The following is a 17,116-nucleotide window of genomic DNA, read 5'->3' as shown; positions in this document are numbered from 1 at the left end:
CCAGTTCTGACAAAGGCTTAACATCCTGGATCTACAAGGAACTCAAACGTGCTGAAAAGAAAAAAACAAACAACCCCATTATAAAATGGGCAAAAGATATGAACAGACACTTCACAAAGGAAGACATCCAAGCAGCCAACAAACACATGAAGAAATGTTCAACCTCACTAATCATCAGGGAGATGCAAATCTAAACCACACTGAGATACCACCTAACTCCAGTCAGAATGGCAATTATCAACAACTCAAAAAATAACAGCTGCTGGAAAGGGTGTGATGAAAAGGGAACACTTCTACACTGTTGATGGGAGTGTAAACTAGTGCAACCTCTTGTGGAAAGCAGTGTGGCGATTCCTAAAAGCTCTAAATACCAACCTCCCATATGACCCCGCAATCCCCCTACTGGGAATATATCCCGAAGAACACAAATCACTCTATAAAAAAGATACCTGCACACGCATGTTTATCGCAGCATTGTTCACAATAGCAAGAACCTGGAAACAGCCATGCTGCCCGTCAAAAGAGGACTGGATTTAAAAAATGTAATACATATACACGATGGAATACTACGCAGCCATACAAAAAAACAAAATCATGAATTTCGCAGCAACCTGGATGGAACTAGAGTCTATAATACTGAGTGACCTCTCACAGAAACAAGGATCCGAGTATCACATGTTCTCACTCATATAATGGACCTTAAACATCCAATGCAATACTATACGAAAATGACTGACAGTACTGGGAATCTATAGTGGGGGGAGGGAGATGGGATTAACAGTAGCAAATATCTGTCTGGGAACAGGGAAACACTCCATATCAACAGGGTGCCTGAATGAAATGCAATTGTATACCTAACCCTTAACTTACCCCACAACTTCATAATAAAAAATAAATTAAAAAATTTTTTAAAAAAAGGTACTTGGGTTGACATGTTTGCCAGAGATACGAAATATACACATATAAACATATATATGTACATGTTGGGCTTTTTTGCCAAATAATAGAACACTAATTCCAGGCTTTTGTTTTACGCTCAGATTTGTTTGGCTCATTTATCATAAACTGGCAGAAGAACTTTTATGCATTCTGTGTGTTCCTTCCAACATAGAAGAAAGACAGGCCCCCATGGAAGCCTGTTTTACTTGTAAATGCCCATGGAGGTCAAACTCAACCCTAGGCTTATCTCAATGGCTGACTCTCTTTGGAGAATAAGCCAATTCTAGGAGCTTCAGATGGTATGAATTAGTTCACGTGAATCATTTCACAATGAAAATTATTTTTTAAAGAAATCCAGGTCAGGCGCAGTGGCTCAGCCTGTAATCCCAGAACTTTGGGAGGCCACGGCGAGAGGATTGCCTGAGCCCAGGGGTCCAAGACCAGCCTGGGTAATTTGGTGAGACCTTGCCTCTACAATAAATCACAAAAGCTAGCCGTGCATGGTGGCATGGGTCTGTCATTCCAGCTACTTGGAAGGCTGAGGCAGAAGGATCGCCCAAGCACAGCAGGTCGAGGTTGTGGTGACCGTAAGCGTGCCACTGTACTCTAGCCTGGGTGACAAGAGTGAGACTCTAACCGCCCCCCCAAAAAGAAATCCAGTATACAGAAATCTTAAAAAAGAAGAGCAAATCATAAGCACATATGGTATGATTTGTTTGATCTAAAAGCCTGTGTATATGTGAATAAATGAACAGCAGAAGATCTGGAAGACTATGAAACAAATGAATAACACTGGTAACCTCTGAAAACAAAGCAAGGACTGAAGGAGGAAATGAAATACAGGGAGATTTCATTTTTTGCTCCATATAATTTTATAAAGATTCAAATTTTTCAAACCATGAATTTAACAATATTTTAAATACAAATTTGCTTTCAAAATTATGTTCATCTTTATGCTTTAATGTACATTTATTGCCGTTATAAGTCAGGGGAATGCGAGCAGAAGAAATACATGACAGCTGACATTAAGGAAAAGTTGTATGATCTCTTTTTCAGTTCTTTTTCTCTTCATTTTCTTTCTCTTCTACACCTATATGACAAGATTTCTGGTTCAAGATCATTGAGTGTATGCATAAAAAAATAAAATACATCTTATTATATATATACACATGCATATAATTCAAGTGTAGCCTCTTTATTTGATGCGGCCCAGGGAAGCCAAAAGGTTGGACACCCCTGATCTAGAGCAATGTATATATAACTACCTAAAGCAACCACTAAAAAACTAAACAAAAAGAGACACTCAAAATCCAATGGAATTCTAAAATGTTCAAGTATCCACAGAAAGGCAGAAAATGAAAACAGAAACAAAGAGAACAAAAAAATAAACTTAAGTCCTAATATATCAATTACATATAATGTAAATGGTCTAATTACTCCAATTAAAAGACAGAAATGCCGGGCTCGGTGGCTCAGCCTGTAATCCCGCGCCTTTGGGAGGCTGAGTTGAGTGGATTGCCTGAGCTCATGGGTTCAAGACCTGCCTGGGCAGCGAGACTTCATCTCTAAAATAAATCAAAAAATCAGCCGGGCATGGTAGCGCATGCCTGTAATTCCAGCTACTTGGACGGCTGAGGCGGAAGGATCGCCGGAGCCCAGCGGGTCGAGGCTGCGGTGGCCGGGAGCGGCCACTGCACTCCAGTCTGGGTGACACAGTGAGATTCCAACTTAAAAAAAAAAGACAGAAATTGGCAGAGTAGATTAAAACCATGACCCAACTACATTATGCTACAAGTAACACTTCAAATAATAATACAGACAAGTTGAATGCAAAAGGATATAAAATATATTCCATGAAAACATTAATCAAAGGACAGCAGGATAGCTGTATTAGTTTCAGATAAAGTAGACTTCAGAGCAGAAAAAATTACCAAAGACCAAGAGGGACATTATATAGTGATAAAAATAGGCCAATCCACCAAGAATACACAGCAATCCTACATGTATATACACCAAACACAGTTGCAATATGTAAATTAAAATCTTACAGAATAAAAAGAGAAATATACAAACCCACAAATATAACTGGAGATTTTTTAACACTCCTCTCTCAACAACTGATAGAACTAGACAGAAAATCACCAGGGACATACTCAACAACAAGAACCAACAACATATAATCAGCATTTACAGAATACTCCACCCACAACAGCAGAATACACATTCCTTCCAAGTGGACACAGAACAAACACCAAATACACGGTGCACTGGACTCTAAAACAATCTCAACAAATTTAAATGACTGAAATCACAGAGAATGTTTCTGACCACAATGGAAGCAAACTAGAAAGTAACAATAGGGCCAGGCACGGTGGCTCAGGCCCGTAATCCTAGCACTCGGGAGGCCAAGGCAAGTGGATTGCCTGAGACCACAGGTTTGAGAACAGCCTGGGCAATTTGGTGAGACCTTGTCTCTACAATAAATTTTTTTTAAATAGCTGGGTGTGGTGGCGTGTGACTGTAGGTCCAGCTACTTGGAAGGCTGAGTCAGAAGGATTGCAGGTCAAGGCTGCGATGGCTGTGAGCATGCCACTGCACCTTCCAGCCTGGGTGATGAGGTGAGACTCTGACTCAAAAAAAAAAAAAAGAATGAAAGAAAGTAATAACACATAGTAGAACAATTTCCAAACACTTTGAAATGAAACAACACCTGTATAAACAGTCATGAGATGCAAACAAGAAGTCATAAGGTAAATTAAGAAAATACACAAAAATGAAGTAAAATGAAAATTCGAAATATCAGAATTTGTGGGACACAACTAAATCAGTTCTGAGAGGGAAATTTAAAGCACTAAAAGCATATACGAGTATTTTGAAAAGAGGAAAAGTTCCAAAACCAATACTCTAATGGCCTACACCTCAAGAACCTAGGAAAAAAAGAACAAAATAAACCCAAAATAAGTCGAAAGAAGGAAATAATAAAGAGCAGAAATCACTGAAGTAGAAACAGAAGAGAAAATTAATTTAACAGATGGTTCTCTGTAAAGATCATAAAACTGACGAACCGCTACCAAGACTGAAAAAAAGAAGACACGAATTACCAATAACTAAATGGAACACGGGATATCACCACACAGCCTGCAAACATAAAAGGAATAAGGGAATTTTATGAACAACTCTACACACATAAACCTCACAATGTGAAACAGATAATTTGAATCACCCTATAATTATTGAGAAAATAAAATTCATAATTTAAAGATTCCCCGGTGCCCCCTGTCCAGCAGCCAAGGAGACCCCACGCAGTGCTGTCAATGCCCTGGTGGAGAAACTGAGAGCTGCATGCAAAAGAATGTCAGGACACAGGAGCCCTACCGACTATGGGAGTCTCTTTCTGTCACCCAGGCTAGATTGCAGTGGCACGTTCATGGCCACCACTGCCTCGGCCTGCTGGACTCAGGAGATCCTTCCATCTCAGCCTTCCAAGAACTACAAGCTGGAACTATAAGCTGGAGTGCGGTGGCACAATCATAGCTCACTGCAACCTTGAGTTCCTGGTTTCAAGTAATCATCCTGCCTCAGCCACCTGAGTAGCTGGGACTACAGGTCAACATCAGATTTGAAATATGTAAGGTGGATAACAAACCATTTCAGAAATGCAGACAATTATGTGCGCAGTTGTGCGTGACAGTGTCGTTGGTCAAACATGCCTCCTGATAGCCTACACAGCAAACAAATTTCCATCTGAATATGTACTAACAGGTTTGGACAACTATACAGTCACAGTCATGACTGGTGGAGAGCCATACTCTTGGACTTTTAGATACTGCAGGGCAAGAAGATGACGACAGACACAACCGCTGAGTGACCCACACACAGATGGGTTTCGAGTCTGTTCTTCAGTGGTCTCTCCATCCTCATTTGAAAATGTGAAGAGAAGCGGATGCCCGAGATAACGCCCCACTGTCCAAAGACTCCTTTCTTGCTTGCCGGGACCCAAAGTGATCTCAGAGATGGCCCCTCTACTACTGAAAAACTTGCCAAGAACCAACAGAAGCCTCTCACTCCAGAGACTGCGGAAAAGCTGACCTGTGACCTGAAAGCTGTCAAGTACGTGGAGGGTTCTGCACTCGCACAGAAAGGCCTGAAGAGTGTATTTGACGAACCAATATTGGCTGCCCTGGAGCCTCCCAAGCCGGAAAAGAGCCGCGGGTGTGTGCTGTTCTAGAATATCTCTCTAGCACCCTTTCTGCACAACTGGTGTCAGCATCTTACCAAAAGCAATGTTTAAATCAAATCTATGTCTATGACACATCAGCAAAACTGAAAATATAGTACCACTTATAATCACTCCAAAAATAAAAGAAAATACTTAGTTGTATCAAAATATGTACAGAACATGTTAAAAACTATACAACACTGGTGAATAAAATCAAAGATCTAAATAAATGAAGAAAAGACTGTGTTTGCAGATTGAAAAACTCAACAAAGATGCCAATTCTCCCCAAACTGACACACAAACAAAATTCCCAGCAAGACTTTGTATTCTTTTTTGTACCAGATTATTCTGAAGTTTACATAGAAATGCAAGAGAATTAGAAGAGCAACAATAATTTCAAAATATAAAATGATAATAATAATAGAAGAATAATAAAAATGAAAATGTGCTCTGTAAAAGATACTGTTGGAAGATTAAAAAGACAAACTACAGAAGGGAAGAAAATATCCACAAACAACATATCCAACAAAGATTAGTATCTAAAATATATAAAGAAGTCTCTAACGCAACAGTAAAAAAAAAAGTACAATTAGAATATAGGCAAAAGACATGAAGAAACATTCCACTGAACAAAACAGACATGTGGGAAATAAGCACATGAAAAAGTAGTCAACCTTATTAGCAATTAAGACCAAGTTTTCAGGCCAGCACTTGGAAAGTCATCCCTCCATCCTAACAAGTAAAAAGCTGAACAAAGTGAAAAAGCAACAGCTCTTCTTAAACCTCAAAAAGAAGTCAAGTCACAGTGCAAACAGCTGCCCACAAAATAAAAGAGGACAAGAGGCAAAATATACAGAATACATTGACTTGGAGCAAAAACCCCAAAGCTAAAACCTCTGTGGGAACCAAGTCCAAGGTAGGAAATCCTGAATTGTAAATGAAGAATTGCTGAGGGCTGAGTATGACAATTCTGAGAGTTAAAAATGCCAAAGGGGGTGGGCATGGTGGCTTGAGCCTGTAATCCCAACGCTTTGGGAGACCGAGGCAGGAGAAGTGTTTGAGCCTAGAAGTTCGAGACCAGCCTGGGAAACACAGTGAGAACCCGTCACTTAAACAAACAAAAAAAAATTCCAAGGGGACCCAGTCATGGGGTGACCACCAAGCTTTTGTGAATTTTACTTCTAGGAGCTTGATCTGATTCTCAAAATAAATATCAGAGAAAAATCCCTTTATGCTTCTAGCAAGAGGATCATTTTGAAATACACCAGAGTACTCTGTTCATCTTAACAGAGTCTGCCCTCAGGAGAAACTATTTGTCAGAGCATAACCTGCTACAGTTTTCTAAAAGCCTAAATTACCTGGAGGAAGAGAAAAAAACAACTCTAGCCTTTCATGTGGTACAAGGGAAATACCCAACTGATCCTCCCTTCTGCCATCCAGGTAGAAATGAAACGCCCAATCCCAGCCCCCTCTAGCCATCCTGTCCCTCCCAAGTTAGTGAAAACAGAAAAAAATGAGAAGCATTTGTGAAGTTTCAACCCAGGAGCACAGGCATGAAAACACTGGACTACAAGACATTTCTCCTCGCCCCACACCTTACCACTACATTACTAAAGGACTATTCACCACAATTTCTTTTATCCAGTATCACGATTTTCTTTCAAAAAAGAAATTACAAAACACACTTTAAAGAAAGAGAACAAGTTTCAGAACTAGACCCAAATATGACAGAAATATGCCAATTATCAGACCAAGAATTTAAAACAACTATGATTAATATGCTAAAGGCTCTAAGGGAAAAAGAGCATGTAAGAACAGATGGATAATGTAAGCAAAGGGATAAAAAAAATTGTAAGGAGCCGGGCTCAGTGGCTCAGCCTATAATCCTGCGCTTTGGGAGGCTGAGGGGAGTAGATTGCCTGAGGCCACGGGACCCGCCTGGGCAATTTGGTGAGACCTCATCTCCACAATAAATCAAAAATCAGCTGGGTGTGGCAGCGCGCGCCTGTAGTTCCAGCTACTTGGAAGGCTGAGGCGGAAGGATCGCCAGAGCCCAGCAGATCGAGGATACAGTGACAGAGCGCCCACAGCACTCCAGTCTGGGTGACAGAGTGAGACTACAACTCAAAAAAAAAAATTTATAAGGAAGAGTTAAGAAGAAATGTTAGCGATCAAAAACACTCTAATAGAAATGAAGAATGCCTTTGATGGGCTCATTAGCAGACTGGACCCAGTTAACAAATCTCTGAGCTTAAGGATATGTCAACAGAAATGCTTAAAACTAAAAACAAAGAGAACATAGACTGGTAAAAATGAAACAAAAAACTCAAAAATTATGGGACAACTACAAAAGGTATACCTTACACCCTTCACAAAAGGTAACTCAAAACAGATCACAGACCTACATGAAGACACAAAACTATAAAACACAGAAAATAACATAGTAGAAAACCTGGATGACCTTGATGGTGGCCATGACTTTTTCGATAAAATTAAAAACATCTGCTCCACAAAAGACAATGACAAGAGAATAAGAAGACAAGCCACAGACAGAGAAAATACCGCTTGGCCCTCCATATCTGAGGGTTCTGCACCTGCAGATTCAGTCAACTCCAAAGAAAAATATTCAAGAAAAGAAAAATGACAATACAAGAATAACAATACAAATTTTAAGACAATACAATATAACCATTGACATAGCACTCACATTGTGTTAGGTACTGTAAGTAATCTAGAGATGATGTAAAGAATACAGGTGTATATGTATAGGTTACATGTAAAGACTATACCGTTTTATATAAGGGATTTGAGTATCCTCAGTTTTCATATAAGGGGTCCTGAAACCAAGCCTCCTCAATACCAAGAGACGACCGTACTTGCAAAAAACACATCTGATAAAGGACTGTTATCTAAAATACACACACATTTTTTAGACTCAATAGCAAGAAAACAAACAACCTGATTGAAAATGGGCTAAAGGCCTTAATAGAGATGTCATTAAAGAAGATATACAGGTGGCGAATAAGCATATAAAAAGATGTTCCATATCATATGTCATCAGGGAAATGCAAATTAAAACAAGAAAGCAAAAAGGCAAGATCCAGAACACTGACAACACCAAACACCACGAGATGGAGAGCAACAGGACTCTCATTCACGGCTGGTAGGAATGCAAAATGCTACAGCTACTTGGGAAGAGAATTTAGTCGTTTTTACAAAACTAAACTCGCTCTCACCGTAAGATCCTGTAACCATGCTCCCAAGTATAACCCAAAGGAGATGAGGACCAAAATAACAGTCCTAAATCCCCCCAACAGACTAAAGGATCCTCCTTTGGCTAGAAGATCCCCAAGCTTTAAGTTCCGGGCCATCACGGGGCAGGAGGTTGGTCATATCCACTTGCTTCTGACTCCCTTCCCCTGGGAACCACTGGATCTTCTCAAAAGTCAGCCGAGAGCAGAACACCAGGAGACCCCCTTTGCCTACATCAGCGGAACCCTCCACCGTATAAACCATCAGGATGCATACAGCCTTCCTCTTGTTTTTTTTTTTAACGATTTCAGCACAACAGCTATTTTGGACCACAAAGAATTTCCTCTGGATAAATAACTCCCAGTGAGGACTCCTTGGCCGGTCTCCTAAGGGTGCATGGACTCATGCCCCACACTGCACTTTTTTACGAATATGACCTAGTTGTAATACATATGTGTTAAATCTCCACCCCAAAGTGATTATGGGATGCATGTGACATACATGTAAATCTACTACACATGTACATGGGTCTCCGTCACAAATACTCATAGCTCCTCCTGAGTAAGTATACTTGGCCGACCCAGTCAGCATAAATTCCTGTCTTCACCCTCCCTCCCTCCCTCCCTCCAAGTGCCTGTCTCTTGGCTTCTGCCAAAGTTTTGCTTTTCACTCTGTCAGAATGGCCACCTTGCAAGCCATAGACCTTTAGGAGAAACAAAGCTCTCCTATGCAAATTTATGAACCTCATTATTCTTCAGTTGACGCTGAAAACTGATGTCCATGCAAAAACTTACATAGATGTTTACAGCAGCTTTACCCATAATTGTCAAAGCTTGGAAGCAATCAAGAAGCCCTTCAGTAAAGTGAATAGATACATACATTGGGGCACATTCCAGACAATGGAATTTTGTTCAGCACTAAAAGCAAATTAGCCATCATGCCATGAAAAGACATGGGGGATATTTAAGTGCATAATACTAAGTGACTGAAGTCAAACCCACAGAATATCCAATACCAAGAGTGAATGCTGATATATGGACACTGGGTGGGAATGTGTCAATGCGGATTCATCAACTGCAACAAATGTACTTACTATACCTGGTGAAAAATGATGATATTGAGGAAGGCTGTCCATGTGTGGGGACAAGGGGCACACAAGGGGGACCCAAGAAACCCGAAGATGTGTTTATTAAAAATTGCGCCTGTGTTTAAACTTCAGTCACCTTCAAAGTACTCTCTGTCTGACGCAATACACCCATCCAAACAATCTTCCCACTGCTCAAAACAGTTTTGAACTCGTCAGTGTTGATGCCTTTTAGTGCTTATGCCATTTTTTGTTTCATCTGTTCTACACTGGCAAAATGTTTCCCTCTGAGAACTTTCTTCATCAGGGAAACAACAAAAAGTCAGTCAGGATGAGGTCAGGTGAATAGGGAGGGTGGGACTTGGGGTCTGCCATTTAGGTCAAAACACTCAGCACAGTGTGGGCCGGTGGAAGACCAGTGTCACCTCTTTGCCACACCTTGGGTCATTTCTCCCACAAATAGTGATGTAATCTTCTCAAAACTTCCAGATAAAAACTTTGGCTGACTATTTGATCCAGAGGCACAAATTCCAGGTGTACTACGGGGGGCCTGCCCGCCAAAAGATAATTCTGGTTTTAGGGGGCATCCCTCCTCTTATGAGAAATCTCTGTACCTTCCTATGAATTTTTTACTGCTTAAAAAAAAAAAACTTGTCTAAAAAATTAACTTCTATTTTAAAAATGAGATCTCACTATACTATCAGAATGGCTAAAATTTCAAAAACACCAAATGCTAGACAGGATAAAGAGAAACCTGGGTCACATACATACATTGCTGATGGAAATGATACAGTCAACTCTAGAAAACAATGTGATGGTTCCTTTAAAACCTACACATGCAACTACTATAAAGCCCAGTAACTGCCCTCTTGGGCATCTACCCACCCCAGAGAAAAGAAGACACATGTTCATACCAAAACCTGTACACGTATGTTGACAGCAGCTTTATTCACAACAGTCAAAAACTGGAAGCAACCCAAATGCTGTTCAGTGGGTAGATGATTAAACAAAGTGTGGTCTCTCCATTACCACAACTGCTGAATACTATTCATCAATAAAAAGAATCAACTGTCAATACACACAATATCAATGAATGTCCAGAGGAAAAAGAATTCCAAAAGGTTACGTACTGTATGGTTCCACTTACAAAGCATTCTTGAAATGATAAAAGTATAGAATGGAGACCAGAGAAGTGGCTTCCAAGATCTGAGGGGGAGCTGGATGGGGAGCGAGAGAAGGGGTGTGGGCAGGCAGCATGACGCATATGGAGATGTTCTGTGTCTCGTTCTATCAATGTCAATACCCTTTGTGAAACTGTACTCTAGTTTTGCAAGGTATCACCATGGGAGGAAAATGAATAAAGGGTATATGACCTCTCACCACGTTATTTCTTAAAACCGCATGTAAATCTGTAATTCTCTCAAGATAAAATATTTAGTTAAGGGTCAAGTGCATTGGCTCACACTTGTAATCCCAGTACTTTGGGAGGTTGAGGTAAGAGGTTTGCTTGAGCCCAGGAGTTTGAGGCCAACCTGGGCAACAAAGCAAAACCTCAACTCTACAAAATAAAACAATTAGCCATGAACAGGTGCATACGCCTATAGTCCCAGCTACTCAGGAGGCTGATGCGGAAGGACCGCCTGAGTCCAGGAGGTCAAAGCTGCAATAAACCATGACTGTGCCGCTGTACTCCAGCCTGGGTGATAGAGCGAGACTGTGACACACACACACACACATACACACACACACAAAAATTCAGTTAAAAAGATCATACACACACACACACACACACACACACACACACACACACACACACAGAACATTACAAAATATTCAAATACTACTTTGTACTTTTTAGTTTGAAACAATAAACGTTATCGCAACCATTCTCCCAAGATGCATATTTAAACAATACAAATTTTACCTCACCTTCCACACTGTCCGAACAGGAAGTCCCAATGCCGGTGTCTCCACTATCAGAAGTCATACTATGTCTCCGGATATGGCTACTTCGATGGTGAGAAGGAACAGCTGAGGCCTGCCACGATGACTCATTCCCAGGCAGCCAGGGTGACGCGTAGTCTGGGCCTACAAAGGCAGAGGCACAGCACTTAACACACACGAAACAGCTCAATGGGCAAAAGTGGTTTTTTCCCGCATAAAAAATACGCATAAGGTATAAAGGGTTATTTTCTGCCCAAAATAATTTTAAAAGAGCCATGAAACTCATCAAATAAACTTACATATATCAACTCAATGTAGATCTCACAGCATCCTCTGGCTGAAGAACTGTTTTCTACTTCTGGGTATTTAACTTTTAAATGTGTACTGTTATGTTATTAAAATGTAAAATCTACCTATGTATGTTCAAATGTCAGTACTCTGCTCTGGCATATTAGTCTGTTATTCCACATACAAGCATTAGCTAAGGATTCAGGCTCAAGGAAAACCTAATTCAATCATAATGTATGACAATATAAATAGAATATGCACATGAAAGATCAAAACAATTTTTTCTATTACAGACTATATCTACTAAACATCCAATTTTTTCTACAATCGATTTTCACTTAAACCTTAAAATTAAGGCCAGACGCAGTGGCTCACACCTAAAATTCCCAGCACTTTGGGAGGTTGAGGTGAGAGGACTGCCTGAGCTCACAGGTTCAAGACCAGCCCGGGCAACTTAGCAAGACCTCATCTCTACAATAAATCAAAAAAGTAGCCAGGCATGGTGGTGTGCGCCTGTAGGAAGGCTGAGGCACAAGGATCGCCTGAGCCCAGCAGGTCGACGCTGCAGTGGCCATGAGCACGTCCAGCCTGGGCAACAGAGTAAGACTTCAATTCAAAACAAAAAACAAACTTAAATTTATTTTACATTATTTTAATTAAATATCTATTTAATTATCTTCTGATAAAAATGTAACAGCACAGCCATTTCCTACTCTTAGTTCAGTTTGCCCTTCTGAGTTACATTAAATATTTTTTAGCTAATTTAAGGCTTTTCAATGTTCTCTCAATATTTGTTTTCACTTATTCTGTTTTACTTAACTTTTATTTACCTTTTTTCTGTTTTACCCATCCCTTAACATGGTCATTATTTTGCTGTCTAGTACAATGCTACTCAAAAGATATCCATGGGACAGTACCAGTCTGAACTATTTGTTACCAGTTAGAGTCAGAAATAAAGACTAAGCATCTGGAAATTGTTATAGCACTGTAATAGAAGAAATAATTTTAAATCTTTTGAATTTAATACAAAAGATGTAGAAGTACAAATCTTTATTGAGTCCTAATACTGATTCTCAAATTGGTGCCAACATACTTACTCATAAAAAAGTTAACACACTCCCAAATTTTAGGCTTTTGTTTCCATGATAATCCTTAAAAAATTAATAAGCATCTCACAGATTATCTGAATAGCTATCTTAAACATTATTTCCACATAATTTCAATGGTGCTATATCTGTATAGCTACCTTAAAACAGATTTATCATATAATTTCAGTGCCCCAATTGTGTTTTATGTTTGCAGTAGCAGTTGCTTCTAAGTAAAGAGCAAATGACATCACGGCATTTATCATTATTTGAAACAAGACAGTTTTACAGAATTATCAAGTGATACCCTATTGAAACTGGCTTGCAAGGAAGAATGCCTCCTGGCAGTTTAAACAGATCACAACACAACAAACACGTGCATAAAATTAATTACACCATTTTTTTAACCACACTTTTAGTAACAGTCATTCTCTATATTAATATTAAAATCAAAACATGTGAACAAATTAATAATAAAACTAGACCTGAAGCTACTTCTATCATATTAATCACAACATTAATGATTCAGTTTTCATAAAACATTATGCCACATTAATATTATTTTAAAATTTGTTTAAATATAATCATAAATTAAATTTGGGTTTTGCAGATATATAAAGCATATTAGCAAGCTTAAAACCCACATACACTTAAATTAACAATTCAAAACTGAAGAATATTGGCCCAAGACACTTTTACCAGCTCTGAAGCCTAGAACAGTCACTTAAACCTTTGTAGATTCTGGGCCACTCTCAAAATTATTTTAATTCCGCCTTTGGGAAGCTGAGGTGAGTGAATTGCCTGAGCCTGTGGGTTCGAGACCCGCCTGGGCAGCGAGACCTCATCTCTACAATAAACCAAAAAATCAGCCAGGCGTGGTAGCGCACGCCTGTAATTCCGGCTACTTGGAAGGAGGAGGCGTAAGGATCGCAGGAGCCCAGCAGGTGGAGGCTGCAGTGGCCGGGAGCGGCCACTACACTCCAGTCTGGGCAACTGAGTGAGACTCCAACTCAAAAAAACAAAACAAAACAAAACAAACAAACAAAAAAATTATTTTAACTCATGTGATTAAAAATCCTCACCACTGAAGCACCAGATGAAAGTGTTCTGTCACCAGATCTGTTCTAACTCTGATCTATAATCTCAACCAAAATGTTTTCTTCTATCAAGTAACATATCCCATCTAAATGAACTCAATGTCCTGTCTAAACCGTTACCAAAAATGGCCAACCAGCCCACTACTTTTTCTCTCAAGTACAAACCTATTAGTCGGATAAATACTGTTTTAGTAATACCCAGAAATAAATTAATAGGCTTGAGGACATGTAAATGGAAAAATTAAGATTTTAAAAATATGTCAAATCTCACTAATAATAATGAGAAATGAAAAAGACAACAGAGTTTCTGGATATTTCAAATTACCAGTTGGACAAATATTTGGAAGACTGATGTCACCAACTAAGAAGAATGTTCATCTATTTTTGTGGCCTTTAAACTGGTGCAACCTTTAGATATCTGGGAACAGGAATGCAAATTTTAACATAGTCATAAACTTCCACTGGGAATTATCCTAAAGAAATACCAGATACATATAAATAAACTTAAGCACAAGGAAATTCCTGACAGCACTGCTTAAAATAAAATAAATGCCTAGAAACAAAAATATATATCTGTAAATTAGTTGATAATGCTTAAATGCTAAAAATAATTTTACTAATCTATTTTTTAACATGAAAGAACTTCCACAATATATTAAGTATGAGAGAATCCACTTACATAGCTGTCTATGCAGTATGATCCCATGGTTGGAAAAGAGTTTGTATATTGACGTACATGACAGAAATTTTTCAGGGAGTTCCACACCTAAAAGCTTACATCGACTATATTTTACTAAAGGAACAAATACATTTCAGGAACATTTGCTTTGTCATTGGCTATTATTATTATTATTATTTAATTCTATCAGTTTATGAAGGGGAAATGCTGAAAATTATGTATACTGATTTGCAGACTACATTTACATCTGATTCTGAGATTAGAAATCAGCTATATAAGAAAGAGATTGACAGTAGTGGAAAATTGTCAGGAGGTGGGGTGGGATTGGCACTTGAGGAAAACTGCTAGGGGAAGGAGAGGCATACCTAATCAACAAGGGTACCTACATGAACAATGTGCATATACCCAACCCTGAATTGTACCCCACATCTCTATAATAAATAATAATCTTTTAAAAAGAAACCAGCTATAGATCAAGATACATAAATTCAATAGATTCCTAATATCAATTTTTACAACAGCAGCATGAAACCACTAACATCAAAACCCTTGTTCTTAGACAACATAACTACTTGAGCAGTATAAAATAATGTTGCATTTTATCCCACAACTCACCTCTACCCCATTTATTGACAAATCTTGGCTAAGGAAATCGTTTGCAGATTAAAAGAACATAATCTCTCTCTCTCTCACACACACACCAGTAATGAGAGGGAAACCCTTACTGTATATACCAATGCTATGGTGTTATTATCAGAAGCTAAGAAAATCTTTAATCATTAGTCTTGAATAGTTAACTACTGACAGGAAGAATGGTTCAACAAAACTTCTGTAACGGGCCAGACAGTAAATATTTTCAGCTCTGCAGGACTTTCAATCTCTATTTCAACTACCCAACTCTGTCACTGTAGTATAAATCAGCTGTAGACAATAGAACAGACGTGGCTATGCTGCAATAAAACTTTATTTACAGAAACAGATGACAAGTCAAATCTGATTTGACCTGTGGGCCATAGTTTGCCGATCCCTGATCTAGAGGCAAAAAGCATTCTCATTAGAAAATACCCATAATAAGTAACTCCAGCTAGCATGTTAACTCATCCCTTTAGGTAGGAAAGGCTAGCAAGTCATGCTGTTCAGAATCTGACAATTCATAAGAGTGTTACTGAGGTTTTCAAAGAATTACAGATGTAAATGTCAACAACTGTTTTGGGTTTCATCTTCTAGAACAAAGTGATCTGTTATCTGAATGGTATGGAACTTGTGAACAACGTCAAATAGGCGTGATGGCTAGTTTTACGTGTCCCTTAGACCAGACCATGAGGTACCCTGACATTTGGTACAATGTTATTTCTGTGAGGATGTGTTCAGATGGGATTAACATTTAAGTTAGTACACTGGATAAAACAGAGTGCCCTCCACAATGTGGGCAAGCTTCATCTAATCAGTTGAAGTGTTCAATACAACAAAACAGCTAATTGTCTCCTAAGAGAAGACAGCCTCTGAACTAAAATATTGGCTTTTTCCAAGCTTCAGACTTGAACTGAAGCATGCTGGGTCTCAAACTTGTCAGCCTTCAGACTAGAACTATACCATCAACAATTCTACATCTCTGTCTTGCCAAATCACCTTATGGATCTTGGGACTTGTCAGTCTCCATAATCTTATGAGCCAATTCCAAATACATAAATCCTATTGGTTCTGTTTCTCTGGAGAACTCAGATACAATAGCGAGAAAACTAGGAAAATTCTAACTTTGCTACAGATATGGAAGGAGGGGTTACCTTCTGTTCAGAAGAGAACTATGGTCAGAATTCTCAATTTCTATCACAGTATCTCAATAGCATCTGCTCAGTATGAAATCTACCCGAGTACAATCTCAATTACCTTTTATCTAGCCCCTGCCCAACAGCTATCTAAAAGAAGTGATAGAGAAAATGGTCTAAGACATTACCGTGCCACTTCTCTAGAAACTCTAAATTTTATCTTTGAATCACAAAACAACCACACTTGGAGCTACTGGCAACTAGGGGAAAAGGTCCCCAAATCTCCTTCAGTGGATGCCACCTTACCAGCTTGTACCTACCTCTGAGTGTTCCAGAAGGACGCAAAAGTAAGCAACCACGTAAGTCATCAAACAGTTGTCTATAAAATAAAAAATTTTAAAGCGCACACTTAAAGTATTTGTGAATGTGATAAGTATAATGCATAGTTATAGAGAGCTTGAGCAAACAAAAATAAATAAATACCAAATAAACAAATGGACAAAGGATTGAGATAGGAGTTGGCAAGGCGAGGCCAACAGGCGGGTCCCCCAGCAACAACGCCCTCCGGGCCCTCCCTCCGGCCGCCAGACCCGCCCATCAGAACGGCCACCCCACAAGCGCCAGGCCCTCGCCCCGACGGGCAGCCCCGGGGGGTCCCCTTCCGCCCACCGGGCGCCGTGGCCGGAGAGCGAGGAGCCGGCCGAAGGGCTGCGGGAGTCGCGGAGGCCGAGAGCCGCGCGCCCCGGGGCCGGCTGGGCCGGGA

The 17,116-nt window shown here is 39.6% G+C and overlaps 1 protein-coding gene and 1 pseudogene across 1 annotated transcript in view; one reads left to right on the top strand and one right to left on the bottom strand.

Moving 5' to 3' along the window:
* Positions 1-17,116, bottom strand: part of CEP85L (centrosomal protein 85 like) — a 180,615-nt gene that overhangs the window by 149,252 nt on the left and 14,247 nt on the right. The window contains exon 2 of the mRNA XM_008065691.2: positions 11,424-11,582. Coding sequence (XP_008063882.1) covers positions 11,424-11,481 — 58 coding nt within the window. The 5' untranslated portion in view covers positions 11,482-11,582. The remainder of the gene's footprint in view (positions 1-11,423; positions 11,583-17,116) is intronic.
* LOC103268146 lies at positions 4,596-5,167 on the top strand (annotated as a pseudogene).

This window comes from Carlito syrichta, unplaced genomic scaffold (assembly GCF_000164805.1).
Source record: "Carlito syrichta isolate Samal-C Ts95f unplaced genomic scaffold, Tarsius_syrichta-2.0.1 Scaffold308784, whole genome shotgun sequence".
Classification (NCBI taxonomy): Eukaryota; Metazoa; Chordata; class Mammalia; order Primates; family Tarsiidae; genus Carlito; species Carlito syrichta.
The sequence above is the reverse complement of the archived record's forward strand: the minus strand, read 5'-3'. Positions and strand labels throughout refer to the sequence as shown.